An 18,992-nucleotide genomic window follows, 5' to 3' on the forward strand; every position below is an offset into this window, starting at 1 on the left:
TTTACAATTTTTCACACATTTGTGTTACATGTATTGTGCTTATTTTTTTAACTGGATGCATAAATTCACAATGATATTAATGGACATTTTTTTAGTTTATACATATGAAATGTCAGTATTGGTTTTTGTCGAGCCTTCGACTTTAGTCGAAAAAGCGAGACTAAGCGATCCTACATTCTGTCGGCGACGACGGCGTCCACAAATATTCACTCTGTGGTTAAAGTTTTTGAAATTTTAATAACTTTCTTAAACTATACTGAATTTCTACCAAACTTAGACAAAAGCTTGTTTCTGATCATAAGATATTATTCAGAAGTAAATTTTGTAAAAAAAAAATTCACTTTTTCCGTATTTTACTTATAAATGGACTTAGTTTTTCTTCCAGTTAACATTACATACAGTCTGCAGTTAAAGTTTATAAAACATTTATTAGATTCATAAACTATACTGGATATTTTACCAAACTTGGAAGCTTCTTTCAATCAAAAGACAGTATCGAGAGGGAAATTTTTATTGATGTTTTTCCTCATTTTTGTTGAGTCTGCGATTAACAGCAAAAGTAGGCGAGACACTGGGTTCCGTGAAACCCTTACGAATTTTTTAACTTGAAGCTGATTTCAAAAAAATTATATAAACTAAATAGGGCTGTTCCTGAATTGAATGCATCAGGTTTATTATTTAAGACCCCAACCACCCATTACACAGAAAGGTTTTTCCTCATTAACTGCTATAATTATTTATATACCCGGTACATGTAATTTGGGCAATCTAATGTAAAAGAAATGAATTCCTTTCCAACTTAACTGCACATTAAATGTGGTGGTACAAATGTACTAAATGATAAGGAATTTGTCGCATCTGTGAGGAAAGTCATGGAAAGTGAGACATAGGGATTGATTTTGTGTGGCTTCTGCATCAACAATTACTAAGTTTTCTGCTTAAGATAATTTGGTAGGAATTACTTGTGATAGATTGATTATATTAATAAAAGTTGCATTACTATCGGAACATACCAATTTGACGCCTATTTTGAGGCCCTACACTCTAGGACATGGATTTTATGCCTACGATGTTTAACTGATGGGGGAAAAATGCAAATGGGTTTAGGCATCCAAACTTACAAATGTCATTTTCATCCATTTAACTAAAACCAAAATAAAATTTTGTGATATTCAAATCTTGGAAGTAAAGGGATTTTATAGTTGTCACCTCTATAAAGTACATTTTATTGCATTGTACTTTTAAAGTTTTTTAAATAATATTTGTTGTGAATTTAAATAAAATGTAGTGAAACACTGATCAGAAAGTAAAGAAATAACAAAATAAATGTTGATAGATAATGTTGATGACATTTTTTTAGCCCTGACTTGGGAACATTTTTTTTATGCCCCTGCTGTTACAGAAATGGGCTTCTCTTGTCTGTTAATATGTTAAATTATTAGTTTAGTTTGCCTCAACCAAATGTTATATAACTTAGAAACAATGCCTATTACCACAAAGTACAGATCAAGTTCGAATATGGGTTGCATCACTTTACGCTTCTTGAGTTGTGTCCCTTAACAATGTTGTATTCAAGTGGGGGTATATATATTCACTCAAAGACATTGAGGGGATAGAACAAAGACTTGTAAACTAAGAGTCTGGGTACTGTGACATGACCTCCCTCTGACTTGCGTTGTGGATATTAACTTTAATGCTGCTCATGGTTTCTTCACATATATTGTAATAAATCATTTAAAATGTTGGGTAGTATTTTTTTTGCCCTCAAAATTTCCATATTAAATTTTTATACTTTTCATTTTTAAATCTCTAGTATATATATTTATAAGATTCAGACAATAATATGAATTATAACATGTTATATTCATTTAAATGTGTGTGGTGGCAACATATGTTGTCAAAAAATTTCTATTTGTGATCCAGGTAATCAGATGTATGTACATGCATAAACAAAACTCACCAAAAGATACCAGGCTTATAATTTTCCATCCCATAAGCATGTTTCAAGTATATATTTGTTTAGGGGCCAGCTGAAGGACGCCTCTGGGTGCGAGAATTTCTCGTTGCATTGAAGACCTGTTGGTGACCTTCTGCTGTTGTCTGCTCTATGGTCGGGTTGTTGTCTCTTTGACACATTCCCCATTTCCATTCTCAATTTTATTCGAGTACAAATGACTTATCTGTGAAGCACAAATAAGAAAACTTTAAAGGCCAAATAAAATACTCGGGTGACGAGTATTCAGAACCTATAACCCCAAAAGGTTTTACAAACTATAACTGATGTAATGTTTCCAGGGGTGGGAAGATTATATGTCCCCTTTTTATTTGAATTTTTGATTGTTCTGTTTTATCTTAACTTAAACCTTCAAAAAGTACATTTAAGCCAAAATATATTTTACTGCATATTTTACATCTTGGAGCTAATTTCCTAATGATTGTAGAGTAATACTTTGCTTGCTTGCTTTGTTTGTATTAATGTTAGCTTTATATCTGCATACAATATAGACAGGCATAGTTAAACCTTTATATAATATATTTAAATTTGATTTAATGTTAACCCAATTACAATTGTATAATACAAAAACAAAGTAAGCAAGCTAACCAAAGTTTTACTCTACATGCATTAGGAAGTTAGCTATAATATGATGAAATCTCTACATTATGTAAATAAGAATTAGGTCATAGAGGAGATAATTCAAAAACTTAAATAAGATATTTGCATAGCAATTCAAAAATCACTGCCTTACCTTTTAAGTGACTTATTGCAATATGTTTGTATACAAATTAAATGTGTTTTTTTAAGGGCATTTTTATGACCCACCTACGTTAGTAGAGTGGCATTATGTTTTCTGGTCTGTGCGTCTGTTCGTTTGTTCTTCCGTTCATTCATCCGTCTGTCCCGCTTCATTTTTTGGTCAAGGTAGTTTTTGATGAAGTCCAATGAACTTGAAACTTAGTACACATGTTCCTTATGATATGATCTTTCTAATTTTAAAGCCAAATTAGACTTTTTAACCCAATTTCATGGTCCATTGAACATAGAAAATGAAAGTGAGAGTTTCAGGTTCAAATTTTTGGTCAAGGTAGTTTTTGATGAAGTTGAAGTCGAATGAACTTGAAACTTGGTACACATATTCCTTATGATATGACCTTTCTAATTTTAAAGCCAAATTAGATTTTTTACCCAATTTCACGGTGCATTGAACATGGAAAATGATTGTGCGAGTGGGGCATCTGTGTTCTTTGGACACATTCTTGTTTTATTCTGAATATCGTTCATATCAGTAATCAGTATAATATTTCTTAATTCTTTAAGTCCCCACAGTTATTCCTTCTACGTTTACACCCCATTATTCTCTTTTCTTTATATTTTTTGCTCTTCTCTATTTCTTTTTATAGTATTTTCTATTCTGTAAACTCCACCCAGACCCTCTTAGTAGGGCAATAAATAGGTTTCCCAGTTTGTCCAGTGTCAACATATGTATGGTAGTTAACCATACATATGTGACCAAATCAACGGTAAACAGTCATAAGCCTTTTATAGCTTTAGGGACTATGCTTCAGGGCTTTGCTCATTATTGAAGGCCGAGCAATGACCTATAGATGTTAATTTCTGTGTCATTTGATCCCTTTTGGAGAGTTGTCTTATTGGCAACCCTACCACATCTTTTTTATATGATTTTTTTAAAAATATATGCCAAATTAAAAAATTTCCAATATTTCGTTTGTTAATTGATTTGTTTTGGAAATGTCAGGGAGCAAGGTGTCCTATGGACACACTCTTAGAGATGATTAAAAAAGATAGTTTGAATAGTTTTATGCCATCATTATAAATGTTTCTAAACAAGAACTGATTATTTTAGCTGCTGTAGTACTAACAATAATACTAGTGTCATTTTCATGTCTTATGTGACCTCATATACAAGAGCTATTTGTCCTTCTAGTGTAAATTCGGCGTTGCAAGAACAATGAGACAATATAAGGTCAACCAAACCAGTACAGTTTGCGTGTAGTTGGGACATAATACATTGTTAGCATAATAGTCCTACTAAACTGGAGAAATCTCATTATAAAGGTCACTATAAACACATTTCTTCATTAATAGTTCTGGAGAAATGAAGTGTAAAGTCCCTTTAATATTTGAACTTTTATGAAATACTTTCCACTGAACACGTGTTCAATACTCAGCAGCGTTTCATTGTTCTTATCCAATATCTGTTTTCGTCACTGAAACTAATAACAATAATGATAATCGGATGTATTCATTCAAACTAAATATAGATCTATTATACAACAATCAAAATATCCTCTCACAATTATAAAGAAGACTTTGAATTGTATTGTTAATCGCTGACATGTAACAGTCACGGTGAAGAGAAATACGGTCATATATTGCCGAGTCCTTTAAGGCAATATTTTTGTTGTCATTTATTTGACCTAGATGTAGGCTTATGTTATTTTAAACATGTAAATAAACGTTGGACCCAATAAAAATTGAAGTACTTTGATAACGGAAACGGTGTCAAGAACTATAGAGCAGTTTAATAGTACGATTTCGTTTACATACATTCTTTTGTTTAACTTTTTGATTATTGCAGAGTCAGCTCATTACCGAATCGGATAACCACAGGATCCTTTTCTGACCTTTTAAAGACTGCTCTAACGAATAAGTAAAATGTGACCTGCGTTTTGTCTGCTCTAAGGACTTCACTAACTAGAAATTCATTATGGGTAAGTAAATCTAATGAAATGTAACGCAGGTGAAATTGATCATTGAAATGAATTTATGACATTATGAATTATGGTATATATATCTCATCATTGTGACACGAATATGACAGAGTCGTAACATACCTGAGACAATTTTATGTTAACCTGTACTTGTAGTCCACATCGTATTTTAACCTTGGTTGTTAAGTTGTGTTTTACATTATGATTAGAAAGGAAAACGAAAGACTAAGCTTCCGAATTTCATTTTCAAGTAAGTTCTTTTATATATTTGAATTATATAACATGCTCGGGATACTTGGTAAAGATAAGTTCGTTAGTTCGGACATAGTCGTGCATTTTGTTGACCATACGGTCTGTCTGGACGAACCAAATTTTTGTACATAACTTTGTAGTGATAGCATCTTTCCAATCTGACAGTTGACTACTTGCATATAAAAACAAGAAGAGGTGGTAGGATAGCCAATGAGGCAACTCTCCACCAGAGAACAAACGACATAGAGAGCAATTATAGTTCACCAGTACCGCTTTCAACAATGAGCAAACGACATAGAGAGCAATTATAGTTCACCAGTACGGCTTTCAACAATGAGCAAACTCTCATAAAGGGTATGCATCCGGTAAAGAAAGCGACAACGAGTAAAGAAAACACAAGAAAATGTTAAAAGCGTTAAGGAGAACTGTAAGACCTTTTAGATCTTGTTATACAGCTGACTAAACTATATTATAATTGCTTACATTCCCTTACTTTGAACTGTGGTGGATAGTTGTCTGGTTGGTAATCATATCTGTTGTATTTTCCGATGTCATAACACGGATGGGAAAAAAATTTAGAAAATCTCTCAATATTCTAAAGACTCTCACAATAAACGTAGCACAAAGTCTGCGAATTGTTATAATGGACATATGAATGTGACTCGATATGGGCTTGGGTGATCGCAAACTACTCTGTTACTAGCCTGTAAACCGACTTATGTTGTGAGTTGCAGGTGCGCTCGACTCCAATCTTAATTGACTTTATTTTCCGACCGAAGGTAGATGGGTATCTCCGGGCATCCGACTTCCTCAACCAATAAAAACTGACCGCCACGGAATATGACAATAGTGCTGAAGATGGCTTAAACACCATTCAATCGGCCAACTATCTCGATATCATCCCTAATATAACAGACAAATATTCTAACGATCTCATCCACTATATCACTGACAAATTTTCTATCGATTTGTGCTTATTCAATGATTTAAACAAACGTAAATAATTTATGTAGAAAACTCAATATTGATTTTGTATATCACCACATACATGCTTTAAGTAAACAAATACACATGTCCCGAGTAACCCTTATAAATACATATCTCATCTATATCGATCTCATTCATGGACAATATTGAACGGACAAAAGAACTTAGTTTAATTTTACCGTGAGAACGAGTGACCAAGAATGATCAACAATACAACGAATTCTAAAAACTCAATGGTATTTTTTAACACTGTGTATTTGCACTGTAGCTTCGGAGTAGATACCGCCCCAGGCTGGTTAAATTGGAAATCAGACGAGGAAAATAAAAAGTATCAATACAACCAAGGAAAGTCGCTCGCAATAAAATCTTGAAGGGGTTTAAGCCGGGTATTCTGCAAGGAAAAGCATAGTTGTAGCCCTATAGATGATAACTGGTTTACGGATCAGTGTTTATTTGCAGATTTTCGTTGACAATACTGCACTTGTAAAAACACCATTTTAAACCTGTTCAGATATAAAAATACCGTTTATTTGCTCATGTATTTATTACTGTATGCACCAGAAAGAGGTTAATCATGCTTAAGAGATAACACAATTCAATCTTCAAACATTTCTAAAAATGTAATTTAAAAGAGGATATTTGATGTGCATTCGGTCTATTATACCTGCGTTGAATCATAATGTGATTAGTAATAATTCATAGCATTTTTGTTTAAATAAATCGAATAACCTTGGTACATATAGATTAGTTTTATTTCTCTATTTTTGGTGTTTTGACTGCTTTAAAGGGTCATTATCTGTCAAAGTCATGATCACCGAATTGACTCAAATTCTCATATTTGATTAAAGACATAAAAAATCGGATATCAAATTTTAAGTTTAGTCTAAATTAACCAATTAACAATGCATGGACTCGATAATATGTATCATTTCGTTTGTATCCTATCTCTAGCTTAGAATTAAAACGAAGGTCACACGAATACGCATTGAATGAGTTTAAATTTTGACTTGCAAGTCAATAATATACCAGTCATGTAATCTTTTAAGGCTTATTTTGACAAATTTTGGCTATACTGACTGATTATAACGAAATATTTTTTTTAAAATTTGGGTGTTATATATATATTCTTGAAACAAAAATAATCGTATTTTTAATTTTTTGTCCAATACGTAGTTTATGCACCTTCTAAATGCTAAATGACAAAAAAATGAAATTAAAGTTGCTATATATTTAATATACACACTGAGAAAGGGAAACTATTTGTCTTCTTTTTTTTTTTTTTTTTTTTTTTGGTGTACCAGATTGCGGTTTTCCCCATTCATAAACAGAAACAATCACAAATACAAAATAATAATATGTTGAATTATATGGAGAGAAAAAACAACAATTATCCTTGTAAATGCCCAGACAATTGATATCAACTACAGTGAAGCGGTTAAAATTTTCGTTGCTTTAAAAGGACGACCATTTTGATTTTATGGGGAGTGGGGGAAAGCTTTAATTGCCGTTTTTTTGTGTTAATCCTTTTATTGTCTACTCTAAGCGGACAATTAAGCTTACATCGCGTGAATCGGTGCTTATAAATGCTGACAATTACTAGTAATCTCTTAATAGTTTTTTTTAATACTTTGACAGTATGTTTAACCCTATTGTTGTTTGTTGCAAAGTGTTTAATTATAAAAGTATGTTTTATGAAATGAATTGAAACCGGTGACATATCGAAATTAAAATCAAAAGTTTCGTCGACATCTAATCCTATTCTTTTATCACTGTGGTCTCCTTTAGCTCGTAGTTGATTAGTTAATTAAGATGATACACTTTGTCACAGACTTCATGCCAGACCACCAATTCGCCCACTCAAATTTAGAACACAATAGTAGCTATACTCTGGCAACACATACTAGCAGTGCTGTTGATGCCACTGTTAACCTAAACTTACAAAGTAATTTGATAAATGAAACTTTTTCTTGAAAGAGAAATATATTTAGACTATTTGAGTAAAAAAAAATCTTGGATTTACAAAGTTATGTACATACGTACGGCTGGAGGTAAAAAAAACATTCCTCTGTTTTGTATAGCTTTTGCGAATACCCATGCATATATTTCATAGAAAAAACCTAGCCCATTCATACATTTCACAGCTTTCAGCTAGGCCAACAATGTGTATGTGAAAACTTAGTTTGATAATAACAAACGTACGGAATGATTAACTGTAATTTCATTATAGAATCAGTACAGTTTGTAAATACATCTTAGCACGAGATAAACCTCTGTGATCCATTGACGTATGAATGACTACCCATTGTTACATTCTTCGTGAAAATGCACCCCATTGATAAATTTGCAAATCCGAAAAAAGTTACCAATGCCAGCGGCACGTCTATACATACGTATTTATAAGCAGAGACCCCTCCCCCTGTAAATAGTATATTTATTTGAGATTTTCCGAAAACTAAGATTTTTTTTGATAGATGGGTCATTTTCAAAAAATGTCGAATTTTGAAATTGAAATAATTATTTAAAGTTACTTATTCAAACAACCCTCTACATAAGCAAATCAAAACAAACAGTACTTTAAGATCAACATATTAAAAGATGCAATCTTAATGATGTCATACCAGAATATTTTGAAACATTTTTTGATCGGTGGTACAATTTTTTGTCCATCCTGTTACCATTTTCAAAAGAAATTTTGGGTTATTAAGAAAAGGTTTAGATAAAATCTTAAGCTTGTTTTACGTAGCCAATTAGATGGTTTTCAAGAGAATAAACTTCTATATATATTCATTCTGTAAAATAAAAGATTGTTTGCCAATTTTCCAGGTTGTACTGAAAAATGCCTCTGAAAATTGGTTTTCAAAGGTTGTAAAAACTACCACCAGTAATGCAAGTCTAAGATAGCAATTTATAGTGTTCGGCATTTTTTCACCCTTTCAAATAAACCCAACATCAAGTAAATCCCTCATAAGTTAGTTTACTTTTCTCTTTATTTCATTGGTAACAGGAACGTACGTTTCTGATATATATCACTATATAAAAGTCTATCCTGTTACCTTTTTGTCTATCCTGTTACCGATATCAGTATTGCACCTGCATTAATTGGGAAGATTAAGACGTTATAACCTTAAGATGAGTTCAAACAACGAAATATTTCATTCCTTTTGCACCTATATGTTTTAAAGATTAAAAAAATAACGACTATCCTGTTACTGTATCCATAGCAACCATAGTAACAGTATAGACATAACAGGATAGGCAAATTTCTTCGTTTTTGATTGCTGTTGTGAAAGAACTACTCCCTTTGTTGAAGTGATTATTGTTTTCTATTGTGAATTTGGTTTCCAACACGTTATTGCACTTTTTACAAGCATACTGTTGATGTAATTAATCAAAATTGTTGGTAACAGCATAGACACGAAAAAATGTACACTCTATTTTTTTCACTAAATGTCTTGAAATTTCTTTTCTCTACACTGTCGTTCAAGAAACGAGGCGTTTTAAATGTAAAGATTACTTTGCACTTTTGAAATCAACCCTGACTGATTCAATATTCATAGGGAGAATAATTTAACGGTTGATTTAAGTAGCGGTAACAAGATGGACATGAACCTCCCTTACGCTGATTGAATTTAGTTTATAGATAATATGTTACATACAATGATAAAGAAGCTACGATTTTTCGTTAGAGTATTTATAAACGATCTTTAAGTCCCTTTTGCAGATATCAAGGCGATCAGAAAATCGGAAAAAAATCATTTGAAATGTGTTTTTCTGACACTGTACGCACACAAATACCCCCCAAATCGGACTTAAATGCAGTTTAATCTTATCAAAATAGATGTAAGGTGTGTATTATTTATGTTCTGAATCACAAATCCGACAAGCTTTTATTTAAACCATTACAACTGAAATTTCCAGTAGAAAAGAAAAAAAAATAGCATGGGTTTACTGAAAATTCGACATTTTTTTTAAAAGACCCAGTTGTTGACTTCCGTGCTTCACTACAAGACTTTATAAACATGGTTAAAAGTTGGCACATGGAAAAATAATGAATGTACTATTCAGGATATAGCTGTTTCTTTGAAGTTTAATTTGAGGTAGAATATTTTGAAGAAAAAAACATTGACAAATTTTATAGAGTCACGATATAGTTGGTTTGCCACCCACCACAGGCTTATCATAACGGATAGCGATATATGCTTTTATTTCTCGCCTCGCTATTTTGAAAATGTATGTTCCTCAGTATGATCACTAAAAATTGCTACTTATTTTTTAGGTGACAGATAATGGCTTTAACAGAAGAGAGGGCAGCATGTCTATTTTGGTCAGGAACGATTTGCGCTTTTTTATTCACCATACTTTATTCATCGTTGTGCATTCTTAAAATGTAAGGTTAATTCTCATTTACTTTATAAATTATAAAGGTCCGTAGTCATGTTTGTTTCAAATTATAAAATATCAAATGGCGAAATCCGCCCTAGCGAATAAGTTATTGACTGTGGCATAAAACACAATACTGCTGATTTGTTTTTGTTATTTGTAGTTGACAATTTAACAATAACATCTCATTATTATAATGACAATTGAATTAATTATCGTCATGACATATTTAGTGTTTATAAAATGTCCTGTCATAACATAAAAGTTTATTTATGTATGCAATTTTTATTTACATAAAATGTATATAACAAGAGACAAGCTTAAACAATAGACATACATGTAGGTCAAATACGATGTCTAATTGTTTATTGCGCAACTCAAGAATAGTATTCTCTTTCCCTTTGAGACGTGGAGGAATGGAGAAAAAGGTTGTACACAATAAACAGCACACAAAAGAACACTTAAAAAAATGCCGGCCACCAGCCTCCAATGATGCATTTTGCCTTTCACGAAAGTCAACACAAAGAATAATCTCCGTTCAGCACCATAATCCGCTCGGAAGATTTATAACACGATGTACGAATATATTCCTTATTTGTTAAAAGGTCAAATACTTGGGTGTATAGTTAAGTTCTAAAAACTTGATACACAATTTATACTGCAGTTGGTGTTATCCTAATTGAAATGTTTGGATCTTACTACACCAGTATATTCATTTTCAAAATCCTCCTCCATAAATGATCGTCACTTAGTTTTGTTAATCACTTTTAATCATAACATGTATTTATTTTCAGAGGTGTAGTTAGTTCAGAAACATGTGCGTTCTTAGAGATATCGACGGTAGCGTCAGTGCTAGCCTTTATCATTGGAATGGCTTATTATTGCTACAAACAAAAGGTAAGCCGGTATCATAAATGTTCGTTCCTTGTATTTAGATTATTCCACAATCTGAATTAATAATTGTACGTATACTTGCGTGCTCGTAGGGGGTAACCAAATCAGAGATCTATGTTTTAAATAGATTTATTTTACCATTATTAAAAAAATCATGTTAGATTTGATCAGTGGAAAGGTCATGTTAAATTTTACCATTGAAAAGGTCATGTCAGATTTTACCATGGGAAAGGTCATGTTAGATTTTACCATTGGAAAGGTCATATTAGATTTTATCATTGGAAAATTCATGTTAGAATTTACCATTGTAAAGATTAATGATTTCATTACCATTGGAAGCGTCGTGTTAGATTTTACCATTGAAAAGGCCATGATAGATTTTTCCATTTGAAAGGTGATGATTGATAGCAGGCGCGTAGCTCCCTATACGCTAACACGCAGTTGCGTGCACATCGATTCGGCAAGCAAAAAAAAATGCCAAAATAGAAATTTATAAATAAATTATGGTTAAAGGAAACACATATGTTGTCACTTTTTTAATTGATAAACTGTATTAAATAACGGCATTTCAAAATAAACGTTTTATTGGAGATCATGTAAAAATCGGAAGTACTAACTTGTATCTTTTACCAGATTTGAATTTATTATACTCAGTCTAAGACGTGTAGTTTCGGAGCACATTTTACAGAGTACGGCTTATCTGTTTGCGATGAGATGTACCAATCGACCATTAGATTTATCGAAACCCTTTGATATTATTGAAAATATGCCGAGGCGATGTATTCGACAGACTACCAGAGCCAATCACCCTAAAAACACGCCAAAACAGCATTGGAAAGTCTCATTATATTTTGCGTTCACACACGTAGACCATATGATAATGGAACTAGCTAGAAGAAAACGATGTGCAAGCAACTACCGCCGACCGGAGCGAGGCGAAAAAATTTTGGGACCCTTTAATGCAGAAATATTTTTTTTCGGTTTTCGGTCATAGGACGGTTTAAAGAGGAGCTACATGTAGATAGGACTTATAAGCAATTTATGAACGTAAAACTATTAATACTTGAATCTTCTGAATAGAGTAAATCATTGTTAATCTAATACATAAACAACACATTTTTGAATTACAGAATTTACTCAACATTGACCAAAATCTGCTCTTTGGGTCTAAGCAGAAACGAACTTCTCTATTACTTTGTCAACATTCACACTGAAATCCCGATCAATATGCAGTAATGCTAGCGATGATATTACCTGTCGTTGTTCATTGTTGATCGTACATTTGTTTTCAACAGACTTAATACACTGATAGATCTGCATGGTAGCACTCGCGAGATGTTATAAACCAGCGTACGTGTTCTCCATCGAGCGACCTCCCGATTGAAATTGTCCACCAAGTACATGCCAGGTCATTTTGTATGTCTTAGACAATGTTGAGAATTATTCGTTGGTTATATTTCCTACAACACGAGGAAGCAGATACGACACAAAGAAGCTATTTTCTGATAATACCACTGACAGACACCCTCTACTCTCCAATTCCATTATCATATGGTCTATACGTATGTGAACGCAAAATATAATGAGACTTTCCAATGCTGTTTTGGCGTGTTTTTAGTGTGATTGGCTCTGGTAGTCTGTCGAATACATCGCCTCGGCATATTTTCAATAATATCAAAGGGTTTCGATAAAACGTTTATTTTGAAATGCCGTTATTTAATTACAGTTCATCAATTAAAAAAGTGACAACATATGTGTTTCCTTCAACCATAATTAATTTATAAATTTCTATTTTGGCATTTTATTTTTGCTTGTCGAATCGACGTGCACGCAACTGCGTGTTAGCGTATAGGGAGCTACGCGCCTGGCAAGAATCTGAGAACACACCTTGCAATATCTATACAATTGAAGGTATATACATGAAATGTGTAAGCTTTACTCGCAGTAATATGTTGATTTGCTAACTTTACAGGTTGGACTGTCTGATTCCAATGATATTTACACACATTGGACTATATCAAGACGACATCATATCACGCATAAACCAAGAGATACTGAGGTCATGACACCCATTCCTGATGAGGATGTGCCACTTGGTATGTTTTATAACATGTATAATGTACAGTTCTTGGTACAGTGACACATGTAACGATGTCAATGGTTACAGGTTTGCACATACAAATGTTAGGAATTTGATTTAAAGTAGGGACTAGAATGAAATTTGAAAAGAAAGACAGGACAGGAGTTTTGAGTAAAAAAAAAGGCAGGATGAATAATTTGGCAAATAAAGGCAGAATGACAAGTAATTAAAAAAATATATGACAGGATACACTAATAAAAAAGGCAGGGCCGAATATAGTGAAAAATAAAGAGACAGTCCCTCTAATAAAAAATAAATTGTAGCTCCTTTATCCGATTTTCCTCACTTTTCTTAACAAAGCCTTTGTAAACACTTTTATTTATTTAGTTAAGCTGCTTTAGGGAAAGGAAACGATAGGAATCAGTTTATTTGAAAAGAAATTACAGGAATGTGTATATAACAATGTTTCTGGAAACTTGTTTCACCATTATTCTTCTTTAAAAGTGTGTCATTGTATTCTATTTGCCTGTGTTTCAAACAATCTCAAAACTATAGGAAACACATTTTTATTCTTGACTTTGTTTGGAGAGCCCCGAGTACCGAGATCACAAAGGGTCAATTTCTGTAGTATAAAAGTGTATTACGTGTTGTGCCAGTTGTATTATTTTGATCATTATGTTTATAGTATGTTGTGTTTTGCAGATTTTGAGTGTTGTAGTATAAAAGTGTATTACGTGTTGTGCCAGTTGTATTATTTTGATCATTATGTTTATAGTATGTTGTGTTTTGCAGATTTTGAGTGTTCTATATGTAGCGAAGGGAAAGACGAGTTTCTTATTATTCAGCTTAAATGCTCACATTGTAAGTATACCCACATTTATTCTCATTGATGCAATGCAATAGGTAACATCATAGCTCTTCATTACCACGTGATTGACTAATTTGTAATATGAGGTTTGAGAAATTCAAATCTATAATTTTTTGTTTTTGTCATTTCGGTGCCTTTTATATCTTGCTTTGCGGTATGGGTTGTCTCTTATTGAAGACCGTTCGTTGACCTATAGTTTCACGTCAGTTGGTCTCTGGCATAGACTTGTCTCGATGACAATGAAACCACATCTTCTCATTTTCATATTCGCTTATGTCAAACCTGGTAGATAGTACCCACAAAACTGAAATAAAATTAGAAATGACCAGTGAACATCAATGAGAAAGTTACTTATACTAAAGACACAAAACCCGAGGGAAATCTAGACGTTAACATTGACTTTCACAATTATAGTTGTTCTGAAACTGCAAAGTTGAGATAGTACAACTTTAATATACACTTTTTGTTTGTACCAACTGGAAAATATCAATAAGAAGAACACTGTTATAAACATACATTTTAAATTCATCATCAGTGTATTTATTTGTAGATTTTCACAAAGTATGTATACAACAGTGGTTTAAAGCAGATCATCAGATGAGTTGTCCTTTATGTAGAACTTCTCAACTAAGAAGAGAGCGATTAGTAGTGCTAACTATCATACCAGCACTACAGCCTCCTGTTGCGTCACAAGTTTGTATTTATCATGATAACATCAAATTCAAAGTATTTAAAAAAAAACTATCATATTTTAGACCTTACTTTGAAAATCTGTTTCAAACTATGCCTCAACACAATGGTTGGCTCCGGTACATACATATGGTAGTCACAGGTATTGTTACCGTCATGCAGTAAAATGAAACGTACGTCCGACTGTGTTGAACTTCTAATTTGATCGGCTGTTGGTTGCATACCGTCCAAATGTCCGCCCTTTGTCCCGAACTAGAGTGTGGCCATAAGTATTCGTCACTTGAAATTTAGGTGACGAATACTTTTGGCCAGGTACTGTACCTATATTATCAATTTCATAAATTGTTCGTGTGTTCTTGCTCCGAAAGTGCACGATAAAATTGCCGCTTGGCGTTTTGCAAAACAACCAATCGATCAAATTTGAATCTCCACAACGTTACACCCCATATAATGGGAAAACATTAAATGAACTAAATGGAACAATGGAGAGTCAGTTGATCTACCTGCATACGTTTTCTTTGTAGAAAATTAAGTTGCTACCGTTAATTTATTTGCAGTCTGTATTTCTCATTTAGGTTGATGATGCAAATTGTATTTAAAAAAAATTCAACTCTGACAACAAAATGTGGACCTATATATACTACCTACAATTGTTCCCTTCTTATTTCACAAACTATCAGAATACGAATGGTTACAGGTAATTACAAAATCTGTTAAATATAAAATAATTATCTATTTTATGCTTTTCAGGTATAAAACAGTTTTCATTGATGTTGGTGAATTGGAATTGATGCACAGAAAGATTTTGGATGTGTCCGTTATATTTATCAGTTCATGGTGATAGTCAAGTCGATCATTATGAACGTAGTCAATAAAATGTCTTTCGCAATGTTTTTTTTTTAAATGCAATAAATTTTATAGTTGTATCTAAGATACGTTTATGTATATAGATGTCATTTACTGTTGTCAATTATTATTATTATACATGATATGTAAAGCAAGGTTGTTAGAATAAACAATTAAACACAAATATTATTGTTATTTTAAGCAATTGGGTGAAAGATACATATAGACCTATATGCGTTATTGCCATCACTCAGTATAACCCCATTTGGACGATGCACTCGACACAACCTTAAAAAGATGAGAGTTAAACAGAAACTTAACCAAAAAGCAATCTTAAAAAAATGATAGTTGTTAAAAAATTTACAAAAAAAAAACGCACCAAAGAATCAATGATAACCCTAAACTCTTGGGCGTTTTTATAATAAACCTTTAGTGCCAGATCGATGTACTTCAGTATAGTCAGTTTCACAAAAAAAAACTATGTCTAAGATTGATCGTAAGCCGTGCACAATTCAATATACTTATGATCAATCTTAGTCGTAAGTTTTTTTTTTGTGAAATCGACTCCAATCCTATACTCTTTAAGTTGAAATCTTTACAAGTGCAGTTATTTTTCATGCTATCGCTCTATAATATAAGATATTCGTAAAAATACCAATGTGCATAAATCCATATAGACATTTCACTTATGTTATTTAAATATTGTGAAAATCACACGTGAATGTTAGCGTGTGTGCACATTTCAGTCCAGCCTGGTCTATTTAACTTGAAAATCACCCAACCTGCAACTCGACTGAAGTTTTTTTTAGGGAAATAGGAATAACATGTATGTGTTTTAAAGACAAATTGATGAAAACTAGCTAGTAAGGAATGAAGAAAAACAGTTATCTCTGGTACACACTGGATGGAAAAAAGATATTTAACTTTATCTTGTTTTCATATTACCGGTATGTGTTCCTGTGGTTAAATGTAAAAATATTAAAAGAGCATTAGCTGTCAAATTCTTGTTCACCGATTTGACTCAAATTATAAAAAGTCTAACATAAATGATTTACAATGCATGGACTCGGTAATATCTATCAGCGTTTCGTGTGTTAGTAATTAAAGGTAATTAATCATCAAGGTGACCTCTGAAAACTTGCAAGTGCATAATAATCAAACTATGGGGTGTACGGCGATTGTTGGGCGTTCAGGCAGTTAGCTTCATCGTTTTTGTGCAATAGCTTATAAAACCATTAAAACAATGCTTATCAAAAATTAACATGTTGTTATTGATGAATAAAGAGGTCAAGCTCGATATTGATGATTTTTCACATTTGCCCTTCGATTAAGAGCGATGGTCTTCATTGATTGGAAAATGGCATTTATGTCGTTTGAAATCGTGTAATAAATGGCGAACCGTTTAACCGATATTTTTCAACTTTTTGTATGTTACAGCCGATTGCATTGGGTGTAGGTAAAGGAAATAATGACTTCACGGTTCAGCTAGCTAGCAAGCAAGCTAAGCAAAGATATTTCCTTTACCTACCTACTCAATGCAATCGGCTGTAATTGTTGCAAATTATTTTTTTTCAATTTGGAAATTGCTGCCCGAAAAGTTTAACATCTGTCTCTCCGGAGTATTGGGAGTATTTGATAATATGAATATAGCACTGCATGTGATTATTGTTTCCGTGCAATAAGATGAGAACTTTTCAACTATTGTTTTCTTCTTCATCAAATTTTATATGACTTTTGTTATTACTGTTGTCAAAATAAAAGCAATTTTCAATTTTGTCGTTCAGGCCATGATTTAGGACCCTTAGAGCCTTTAACAATGACACTTATAATGGTAATAAGATAACTCGGTTTGTTGTCATTTTAACAGCCTCTTGAAGTTAATTTTGTAAGTTTATGGTCAATAAATATGTAAAAGTTGATAAAGCCAACAAAACTCATAATTCCACAATTTAAGTTTGGTAGTGGTTTTATGGAGAATAACGCTTTAAATTTTTCTTACATAAGAAACCTACTTTAACTTTATCTCCACCAAATATTTGCGCGGCCGACGAAAGTCAAGAACTCTGTAAGTGCTCGTCTTTATACTGAAATTAAACTTAATGTTGGTTGCTTCAATGATTGAATTATTCAAAGCTTAGTGACTATGCAGAGCGCATCTATCCGATCAACTCGAAATAAAGGATACAACAGGATATACCCCATATATCATTGATTTTATTTTTGCTGGTCATATCTGAAAAGGTTTATTAAATAAGACAAAATAATAAGATGTAATTTTATTATTTTACAGTTGCGTAATGTTCAGCGGCAAATGTTTCGTGCGATCATTGAATCTACGGCACAGAACAACTGCAACGCTATTACTTGCATCAAACTATGATGCTGTCTACTGAAGTTTAGGATGCATAAAACTAGTCGTTCTATCAGATTTATAAATTTTCATGATGAGATCTGCAATTGTTAAAGTAAACACCGACAAGTTCGACTAAGGTTGTGGACAGCACAGCACTACATACATAGACACAAGTCAGGTCATCCAAAAATGACAACTGCTTCATGCGAATCAGATACGAATCGCTACCACACACACGTGCTAAAGAAATTAAGTGTGTAGTCATTGGGTACAAGACTCAGATACAGGCATTATATCTGGGTACTTTAAGATGGATACGTTTTGGATACTGTGGTTTATTTAGTTTAGTTTAATTTAAATAAAATGTTATTCAAATAAATTGAATTGGTTTGTTTGCATAACATATTGTTTAAATTAAACTAAACTAATAAGTAACTGTAAAATGATTATTTTGTCTGACACTGTATTAAATGTGGATACTTTATGGATACTGTTAGTTGGATACTTTCTGGATACTGTTAGTTGAATACTTTCTGGATACTGTTAGTTGGATACTTTCTGGATACTGTTAGTTGGATACTTTCTGGATACTGTTAGTTGGATACTTTCTAGATACTGTAAGGTGGACTTTTTAAATACTGTAAAGTGTCTACTTTCTGAATACTTTCTAGATACTGTAAGGTAGATTCTTTCTAGATACTTTCTGGATTCTGTAAGGTGGATGCTTTCTGGACTCTGTAAGGTGGATACTTTTTGATACTGTAATTTAAGGTGGATACTTTTTAATACTGTAATGTGGATACTTTGTAGGGACTGTAAGGTGGATACTTTCTAGATACTGTAGGGTTGACACTTTCTGGATACTGTAGGGATGACACTTTCTGGATATTGTAAGGTTGACACTTTCTAGA

At 32.7% G+C, this 18,992-nt stretch overlaps 1 protein-coding gene across 2 annotated transcripts; it reads left to right on the plus strand.

The window, feature by feature from the left end:
* The first annotated feature begins 4,471 nt into the window (after positions 1 to 4,471).
* LOC139511969 (uncharacterized) lies at positions 4,472 to 15,912 on the plus strand. 2 transcript variants are annotated; one of them, XM_071299210.1, is made up of 7 exons: positions 4,472 to 4,731; positions 10,247 to 10,357; positions 11,145 to 11,247; positions 13,217 to 13,340; positions 14,117 to 14,185; positions 14,743 to 14,885; positions 15,633 to 15,912. In XM_071299210.1, the coding sequence occupies exons 2-7, from the start codon at positions 10,257 to 10,259 to the stop codon at positions 15,636 to 15,638; spliced, it is 546 nt and encodes a 181-aa protein (XP_071155311.1). In that variant the 5' UTR covers positions 4,472 to 4,731; positions 10,247 to 10,256; the 3' UTR covers positions 15,639 to 15,912. The 2 variants fall into 2 exon arrangements, with proteins under 2 accessions (XP_071155311.1, XP_071155312.1); XM_071299211.1 differs by lacking the exon at positions 4,472 to 4,731 and adding an exon at positions 4,830 to 4,981.
* The last annotated feature ends 3,080 nt before the right edge of the window (positions 15,913 to 18,992 follow it).

This window comes from Mytilus edulis, chromosome 2 (assembly GCF_963676685.1).
Source record: "Mytilus edulis chromosome 2, xbMytEdul2.2, whole genome shotgun sequence".
Taxonomy (NCBI): domain Eukaryota; kingdom Metazoa; phylum Mollusca; class Bivalvia; order Mytilida; family Mytilidae; genus Mytilus; species Mytilus edulis.

Bases quoted from the DNA above. Each gene is read 5' to 3' on its own strand.
- LOC139511969 (XM_071299210.1), top strand. From the start codon at position 10,257: ATGGCTTTAACAGAAGAGAGGGCAGCATGTCTATTTTGGTCAGGAACG. The intron at 10,358-11,144 runs GTAAGGTTAATT...ATTTATTTTCAG, and splicing joins TCGTTGTGCATTCTTAAAAT to AGGTGTAGTTAGTTCAGAAA. The intron at 11,248-13,216 runs GTAAGCCGGTAT...CTAACTTTACAG, and splicing joins ATTATTGCTACAAACAAAAG to GTTGGACTGTCTGATTCCAA.